Here is a 10,256-nt window from a genome sequence, read left to right as displayed (position 1 = left end):
TTAATTATTATTACATATTTAAGTTTTTATATTAAAATATACTACCAACAACACTTGACATAAATAATAAGCAACTTGTGTCTCTTAATTAAATAATTCAAGCTATGAATCTTAATTGATTTTTAGATGTGAAATAAATCGTGTTAAAAAGATAATACATATTTTATGTGCACTAAATCTTCCACGAAAATTTATGAGTGTTTTCTGCCATTAGAATCCTATGAAAGGCCACCAGGAATGTGCTAGTAGTTAAATATGCAAATAATTTGAGAGATTGTTTATTCACTTCTTTGCATCTTAGTCATGAAAACAATATCACCTTCAACTCTTGCTCTAGTTTTATTCTATCTTTGCAACATCTTTTACTTAGAGGCTTTCAATGGTGGCTTTAGTGTGGAGATGATCCACCGTGACTCATCAAGATCACCATTCTTTCGTCCCACAGAAACTCAATTCCAACGAGTTGCTAATGCCGTCCATCGTTCCGTCAATCGTGCCAATCATTTCCACAAAGCTCATAAGGCCGCTAAGGCCACTATAACACAAAATGATGGTGAATATCTAATCAGCTATTCAGTTGGAATCCCTCCGTTTCAACTTTATGGTATTATTGATACAGGTAGTGACATGATTTGGTTGCAGTGTAAACCTTGTGAAAAATGTTACAACCAAACCACTCGTATATTTGATCCTTCAAAATCTAACACATACAAAATCCTTCCCTTTTCTTCTACTACATGTCAATCTGTTGAAGATACCTCTTGTTCCTCTGATAATAGGAAAATGTGTGAATATACTATTTACTATGGGGATGGATCATACTCACAAGGAGACCTTAGTGTGGAAACCCTAACTTTAGGCTCCACCAATGGCTCTTCTGTCAAATTTCGTAGAACCGTGATAGGTTGTGGACGTAACAATACTGTCTCCTTTGAAGGCAAAAGCTCGGGCATAGTTGGCCTAGGAAATGGACCTGTGTCGCTAATAAATCAATTGAGACGTCGTTCTTCTTCAATAGGTAGAAAGTTTTCCTATTGTTTGGCTTCAATGTCTAACATATCTAGCAAACTCAATTTTGGAGATGCTGCAGTGGTTTCTGGGGATGGGACTGTCTCAACTCCAATAGTCACACATGACCCAAAAGTATTTTACTACCTAACCTTGGAAGCATTCAGTGTGGGAAACAATAGAATAGAGTTTACAAGCTCCTCATTTAGATTTGGTGAAAAGGGAAATATCATAATTGACTCAGGTACAACACTCACTCTTTTGCCAAATGATATTTACTCAAAGTTGGAATCAGCAGTAGCAGATCTGGTTGAATTAGACCGTGTTAAGGATCCACTTAAACAGTTGAGCCTTTGCTACAGAAGTACTTTTGATGAACTAAATGCACCAGTGATCATGGCACATTTTAGTGGTGCAGATGTCAAGTTAAATGCTGTCAACACCTTTATCGAAGTGGAACAAGGGGTAACATGCTTGGCTTTCATTTCTAGTAAAATTGGTCCCATCTTTGGGAACATGGCTCAGCAAAACTTCTTGGTTGGCTATGATCTTCAAAAGAAAATTGTCTCCTTTAAGCCCACAGATTGCAGCAAGCAGTGATTGATTGTTGTTTGTTTTGTTTAGTCTGTGTGGATCAACAATAAAATTATACATTTCATCAAAATATCTTTTATATATTACCAACTAATTCTTTTAATTAAGCAATAATAATTAAATGTAATATTATTAAAACATATATCATATTTATTAAATCGTGTAGTATAAGGAAAATTGATCGTCCAATGAAATTAAATAGCATATATTGGATAGCTTTACAGAAATTAAGAATGGTTAGAAAAAGCGACAAATCAGAAATAACCTCAATTTATGTGTGTTTAATATAATTTCTGCATACAAAACAACCTTTCTCAAGGTTTTTCTTCATTCCAGATTCATCAGTGACATTGGAATAATGAAATTCCTTGTAAACATTCATATAACAGTAAAAAAAATAATTCTATAAGGTGAAAAACGAGTTGTTACAAAACACATGACCAAACAAACTCTTATGACATCTAATCCTATCTACTTTATCCACTCCTTATTCTTCTCCCCCTTTTAGAGTGAATCAAAATAAGAGGGAGTAGACACTAGACGCCACTAATCCTATGGTATTATTGTGAGATGATCAATTCACAGAGGAGCTTGAAATGGATGGTGCTTGTAGTGGTTGGACTCAGAGCTCTTGATACGGAAATGTTTGGCTTGAACGAGGAGAAATATTAGGGATACTGACCATTAAAAGCAACCAAAAAACGAAAAATAGGTTTCCAACAAACCTTAATCCCATTTTTTTTCAAATTGAAAATCACAACCCCTAATCACTTTCTCTTTCGCATCACCACCAGATTCTCAATTTACCACCTGAATTGTCGATTCCGTTCCTGCTACCTCCCTAGCTTTCATCACCATCCCTCTTCATCTTTCGTTACAACCCAAGTTCTATTGTTAGGTCCAATAGAATAGTATTATAATAGTTATGCCTATTGTTAGGCCCAATTAAATAAGTCAGTAGATTCTAGAAAACGTTTGAGTATTCGGTCATGCATTTTGTACTGTATTTTGTTATTGTATTTTTGTTCTTAGGTGTGACATACTATTATATATACTCTTGTAATGACCGATAGAAGGGGATAATGAATTTGTATGAAAAGTTAGTTTTCTAATTTTCTTTTCCTCTCTTATTTTTTTTGGAGTTCACTCCTATTCGAAAGAAAATTTGTTCTACACCGTATAAAAAAGACAATAAAAAATAAAAAATTAATTTTTCATGTAAATTCATTGTCCCCTTCTATTAGTAGTTACAAGAATATATATATACATTGACTTATCTACTAACTTATTTACTTGGCCTAACAATAGGGACAACTATTATAATACTATATTGGGCCTAACAATAGAACTTGGGTTGTAACATCTTCTAGCCCTCTTCACAACTCATGGTTTTGACACACGAGGGAGAGGAAGCACTATATTTGTGAACTCGCACATTTCTTTTGCCACAATTGGAGTTTCACCTTGTGTCGCTACAACCACAGTGGTTGTCGTTGTCGCATTTAGGTTGTCATTGTGGAAGTCACATTTGGGATGTTGCTCCACAATCGTGGCATGTAGGATCTCATCCAGTCAATCACTCATCTTTCTTTGTTCTATCCTCATTTCATGCTCTGATTTAATCTCTTCCTTTGCGGTTTTGGGTTTGGGATCTTTTGGAAATTGTTTTGCAAATTTGTGATGGCAATCAACAACACAAGACACCCGATTGGAAAAGACATGGGATACAATGATGGAGATGGGAGTAGAATGTGGTGGTGTTGGGTGGTTCTAGGTTTTGTGAGAGGGAAGTTGCCGCCTCTGGCGTGCTACTGCACTATGGTGTTTCATGTTATTGGAAGAAGTAGAGGGAGAAGAAGAGGAAGGAGAGGAGAAGAGGGAGAATTTACATTTTGTAGAGGTTTTCACCCACTAATATCTTTGTCTCGTTAACAATGTCGACTTCAAATGGATGGATGGATGGATCATTTTGAATCGATTTAAAAAAATAAAGGATCAAAATTAACTTTAAATAAAAGATAAAAGATCAAATTGAACAATAATGTGACTTAAATTTTGATTATCCTTATTAGACTTATCAATTTTTAAAAATAAGATTAAGAATTGAACAAACAATCAAATACAAAAAGCAAAAATGAGGGTGTTACATATTCAATTAGGAGATCTAGAATAATTTATGAAAACCCTTGTCTAATCTAGATTGCCTAATCGGAAAATATTATTTGTAATTATCCCAAATTAGGTTATCCGAAACATCTTTTTTATTTCGAAATTGAAAATTCAGAATAGAAAAATATATCTTATGGATCGCCTAATACGAGACAATTGCAAACAATACTTCCAGATAAGGAAAGTCGGATCGCAAGTAATTCTTGTTTTATGAAACTAATTTTGGTAATAGTGTTAGTTTAAAGGCACATTTTTGTGCTAGCAACGGGCAATTTTGAAGGCATTACATTAAAATGTGTTTGAAGATGATTTGGTGTTTGGTGGGTTGCAGTTGAGCATGTCATCAAGTGGGGTAGTATCAGGATGGTACGGTGTGTTGGGTAATCAATACTCCTACAAATAAGATTATCCACACCCACAAAGGATTGTGAGAACTCAACAAAGATTACATCGTAGGAAAAATAATAACAAACATAAGAATTTAATACGTGATTTGACACCTCTTGCCTACGTCCATGAAATCGTCTCAAAAAGTATTTCAGTATCGCAAGAATAATTATAAGATTGTAACTCACCCCAAATAATGTATCAGTCTACCAACTTGAGTACCTCACTCGATGGTTACAAGAAATGATAATATTCTTACACAAAGACATTTTTATCTCAATAAAGTGATTTTGTTTCATAATCTATTTTCTCACACACTCTTTCTTCATGTGTTGAGATTCTCAACTAATTTCCTTCTCTATTTATAGTGAAAACTAACATCAACTATAATAAATAAGTTTTTTTGAAAGTTGAAACAAAAATAACTTCCAATTCAAATAATTTTCATCTAGTAAAATGTAATCTTTCACTTTGCATTTAAGTCATATAAATCTTAGTGATAAAAAATCAATTTTTAATATACATACATTTTATCTTTTGACTTAAAACTCTATACCGTGAAAGAGTGACTCAACAAGCCAGGGAGAAAGGAGAAGAGAGTGAGGAAGTTACAAAAAAGAGAGGACAATTTAGAAATATTAAAATTTATGGAGGTGCAGGCCGGAAGCAATGGTCAGGCTATAATATCATTTTCCCTTCTCTTTTTTTTCAATCGCAGGCTACAAGTTGACCCAACAGCCTATGTGGTATGTGCTATGCAAGGTCAATGCGAGTCTAAAAAATAGGCAAGCCGGCCCGTATTAGTACTTGATCCTGTACATGGCCTTCTCTTGTTTAGTACCTATCTGTTAAGAAAGTAAACAATATTTATTATCAATTTTTAAACACTACACATTTTTTACTTGCATTCTTTAATTTAATTAAACTATATTTATTATAAATTGAATTCTCCGAGTATCACAATTATTTGCTTTTACTCCGTATTAAAAAATTAACACATTTTGCTCATATGACATTTGCAATACATTTGACATAATGTTCACGTCACACTTGTTGATGTATCACTAACATAACTTTGATGATATGGCATGTGAAAATAGATAATTACTAGATTGTCAAATGTTAAAGATGCAAATAGAAATCATCATCCTAAACTCAAACAACACTTTACCACTATTGGTTATTTGGAGAAAGGATAATATAGATTTTAATGATTCATTATTGAATATGTTAATTCGTGCATTCGTTAATTGTTTATTGTGTGACCCGGCCTGTTGTCATATTAATAGGATAACTATTTAAAAGGGGAAAAAGTAAACTACTTTTGTCTCCTTTACATCTCCTTTTTATTTAATTAGAAAAAAGTAAAAACAAAATATTGCCATGTTGAATGATAATACTTTTGTCAAAAAAAAAAAAAGTTGAATGATAATACTAATAGTAAAATAGATTCTCAAATTTTTTAAATGATAAATTTCATTTCAAATTTAAATTATTTAAAGTAAAAAAAATGTGTAAAGTGAAAAATAAAAGATATACCCAAATTTAATTAAATCAAGTTATATTTAGAATTCGAACTACATTAATTGAATCTAACAAAAACAAAATTCTCACTTCTTAATTTTACTTAACTCTTCGCTTTATACATATATTTAAAATTTTGTGATGATTTTGTTTATTAATATCTTTAAAATTAATAGACAAAGAATAAAAAATATTTTTTCATTAAAAATATTTTATTTATTAGTTTATCAATACATGCTTATTATTTCAATAATTATTTTTTAACGCAAAAAAAATGTTTATAAGATATAATAAACTATTAATGATATTCACGATATAAAACATATAATCAAGATTATATAAGGAAAATGTGTTAAAGTAATTAATGTCGTTATTTAATACTCAAGATTTTAAATTCCTTTTTTACTATCATATATTTGTCAAGAGTTATACTCAATGTCCCTTAAATAAATTTAATTTATAAAAACCAAAATATGTTTAATTGATTAAAAGTATTAAAGAAATTTCTAACAAGTTGTTAGATTAAAAAAGAAAAAAGTTAAATGAAAACTACTAAAAATTGTTAATTAGTTTATGTCTTTCTAATAAAATATTTTATTATTAATTCTTTAATTAATCTTCACAGAACAAGTGAAATATCATTTTGGATTCAAACAAATACTCTTTTCAAAGATAATTTTAAACTATCATTTTTTAATCTTTATCTCTTTTAACTCTGTATATAAATTAATATTTATAGTTTTATTTTAAAAATCATCAATAATTTAAAGTAATACTATCACAATTTAAATTATTTATTATAAATGTAAAATATAAGTATTTATCCAAAATATTTACTTTTCATAAATTTAATTATATAAATAAAAATGTATATTCTATGGAACCTATTATCATAACCTGTAAAATGAATACATGTGTGACTGAGACTATATAAAATAAAATATAAAAAAAGTGAAATTAATAAAGAGCACAGAGAAACATATGGTGGGTTTGAATTAGCTCACATTATCCCCACTGAGAATTTTCAGTGCCTAATGAGTTTCTCAGCTGCTTTCCAACCCATACAGGATATTCCTACACTCAAAAATCACAAAAGCTGGGTGATGCTAAAATCAACTTCAAAACACTACTTACACTAGGAAAGCACTGAAAATCAGGTCAATTTAGTGTGCATTAATACATAAAATACACACCTTGTATCCTTTAAAGATTAGATTGAGCTATATCTACTTCAAACTACATTATATTAAACAAGATCACTTTTAGAAAACTAATAGTTCAGGTGACTTGTCATTTTTATTCCTTAAAGTAGAGTTATTAATATTATAAATTAAGATTAAAAAATAAAAGCAATATATGGTTGATCTAGGACTTACAGGCGTTACTTTTAACAAGCTTATAGAGTGACTCATTTGTCAGACTCCAGCCTTGAGTGTATTCTTTTTATTCAATACAGTCCCTACAGCTAACTTGAATATGTGAAGCAATGAATCACTATCATCAACAATTGTATTAAGCTAACTTCAACTGCAAAGAGAAATCACATTCACTAATTGGCCTATTCTAGTGTAGCTAGGCTAAAAAAGCTATTTAAAAAAAAAAGATAAAATGTTATTATCAGATAAACTTATTTTTATTTGCCAAATTCAACATGAACTACATGCACATGAATCAAGGCCTTTAGCTTTTGATCAAGCCCCCTCAAGAATTGATCGGAAAATTGATCCCAAACATGACCTTAACTGCTAAAAATTTATTAGTTCTATTAACAAAAAAGACCAGAGAAACAACAGATATCTCTACCTCTACAATCAAAATTAGCATGAACTTTGATGTGTTTCCGAATGAGAACATGGCTAGGTTAACAAGTCAGGATATTCACCAAGTTTGACTTCAGAGCATGCATCTTTTATAGCGAGAAGAAAAAGTGAATCATTACCAAACATCTCAGCTTTATCTCTATGGGACTTAACAAGGCATTTATCAGTTCACTGAAAATTCTAATTTTGATCTTTTAACATATAACAGTATCTCACACTAGCAGTATTGATCCCTGTTGAATCATAACTTTGAATAAATAGTAAGGCGTAACCTTGGTGGTGTTCACATAAGAGCTGACATGCACAAACATGGAAAAACAAGATCTGCTTCTAAATTAACTGATCATATGAATAAATTGACAACAAAATTGAAGAGACTGAAATTTGTCCAAAATAAAGTTTATATGTATCAAGTTATGTGCTTGATCCTAATTGATCTACACTCACTGGTCCCTCAAGGAAAGCTTATGTTGTTCTATACTGAATATCATGTCCAAAATAAAGTTGAATCTTAACTCAAAATAAAAATACATACATGTATTAAACATTTTAAGTTGGCATGGCTTTGTTAATCTATTTCCTTGCGGTTGATCTTTGATTCTGAGCTTTTTTTTACGAGTCTCTTGTATTTCAAATTATCTTTCAATCTCATCTGATTTACAGCCTAATAAGAGGATTAATAACTAGTGTTTTATAATAGTTGTTTTTTCCCCAACTAGAACCTAGCCACCAAGGTTTCGCCATCCAAATCATCAACTAGTGTTGGTTGTTTTTTTATTATAATTATGCAATGATTGTGATTGAGATTGATTGTTTTTCATTTTCAATATTAATTTGATTAAAAACTTACTTCTACTTAAGCATATGAATTAATGACACTTAACTTCAATTCCAATCATGTTGGAGTTGAACATGTTGTACGGTTAGGTGGTTTATCTTCATTCCATATATTGATACATATAAACTTTTTTGGGTATTTGAAAAACCAAATCTTCAAGAAATGCCCACACCCAGATGAAAACAAACGACGTCAAATAAACACGGAGCTAGGGCTTAATCTAAATCAAGTCAAATTTTGGTTTCAAAATAAGAAGACACGACTAATGGTAGTCTTTTTTTTTTAATACTTCATTTTTAAGGACAATTGTCTATACATTACTTTGTGCAATTTTCAGCTAATATGCGAGCAAATAGATAACAATGCTCTTCGGCGTGAGAATGGAAGGATACAATCAGAAAACCACTAACTGGGAGAGTCTTTGCTGAATTCGTTTGTGTATCCTGTGAGGGTCTAACCATGTGATCAGTAGAGCATGAACTTCAATTGCAAGCCTTTAAGGAGGAAAATGTTTAATTAGCTAAAGGTAAACTATTTTATTTAACTGATTCTCTTGTGATATGAATCATAGTATATCACACACACAAAATCCATGATTAATTCATTTCTAGTTGATTTTTTATGAATTGTTTTTTAATATGAGAAAGTGTACACACTTCTAGAAAACAATGGGATAAATACAGTTCTACTAGCAATTATTTTGCATAACTGATCCTTTATTTTGTTATTAATTTCAATATATTTTAATCAATTATTTTGCATAATTCTTCCTTTTGATTGATTTAGCCATTTTCAGTTGATTGAGGATAGGTATTTTTATATGAAACAATTACACAATTCTATGTATCATTATCTGATAAAATAAATAAAAATTCCTTTAATTTTCCGAGAAAGTCATAGATTAATGCTTTCTCAATTTGAGTTTTATCAATTGATCGTTGTGGATACAAATTCATACTTGTCAAATCCCTCTAAGCCTGGCTAGATGAATCAACTCATAAAAACATTCTTAAAGTTCACTTATTCTGACACACACATCAAAGTTACGAAAAAAAAAAGGCTCAGTCTTCGCAGTTTCATTTTTCTCACAATGGTTGAAAGAATGTATCCTTAATATTTTGGGTCATTGTCACGATTATGTTATGGTAGCTAAACTCGAAGGTAGCATCATCCATCCTATATTCTTGACAATTTTTTTAAAAATCTGAGTTTCAATGGAGTCCTGTATATTTTAGTATTGAAGAGAAAGAAAGATATAACCTTTTCTGAAAGTTTGAGAAAGCCAATGCTGACATTCAAATGATAATTTATAGTTTTAATAAAATAATATTTTTTATAATTACAGGTATTCAAATTTGTGCTTTCGTTTTTTATTTTCCAAATTTGATTTTTCTAAAAATATATCATATTCAAAAAAATAACATAAAACTTTCATTACTAAAAAATAGACTTTTAACATCAATTTTTTTTACACTTTCAACATGAGCTATCAACCAACATGGGCTATCAACCGATGTTAAAATTAATATATAACATCAATTCTTTCCAAAACCAATATTGTATAATAAGAAATATATAAAAAAATACAAAAATAAGTGATTTTGACAAAAACTGATGTTGTAATATATTTTATAACATTGATTTTGATTTTTTTTTATATATCATATTTAAAAAATAACATAAAACTTAATTTTTTTATTATATTTTAATTTTAAAAATCTTTTAAAGTTACAACAAACAATATTTTTGTCATTAAATGCAAAAAACAATCTCCCCAGAACTAGGACACATAAATAATTTCCTAGCCTTCTTAACTATTGTTTTCTCATTTTATTTCAAGGTTATCATATCTATTTGTTTGGATTCATGCATTCATTTATTCATTATTATACATTTATTTATTACTTGTGAAAAAA

At 30.1% G+C, this 10,256-nt stretch overlaps 1 protein-coding gene across 1 annotated transcript; it reads left to right on the top strand.

Moving 5' to 3' along the window:
• The first annotated feature begins 303 nt into the window (after nucleotides 1-303).
• LOC100790081 (aspartic proteinase CDR1) lies at nucleotides 304-1,608 on the top strand. Its single transcript, XM_003541551.4, has one exon. It carries the CDS (start codon nucleotides 304-306, stop codon nucleotides 1,606-1,608), a length of 1,305 nt encoding a protein of 434 aa, XP_003541599.1.
• The last annotated feature ends 8,648 nt before the right edge of the window (nucleotides 1,609-10,256 follow it).

This window comes from Glycine max, chromosome 13 (genome assembly GCF_000004515.6).
Source record: "Glycine max cultivar Williams 82 chromosome 13, Glycine_max_v4.0, whole genome shotgun sequence".
Classification (NCBI taxonomy): Eukaryota; Viridiplantae; Streptophyta; class Magnoliopsida; order Fabales; family Fabaceae; genus Glycine; species Glycine max.
The sequence above is the reverse complement of the archived record's forward strand: the minus strand, read 5'-3'. Positions and strand labels throughout refer to the sequence as shown.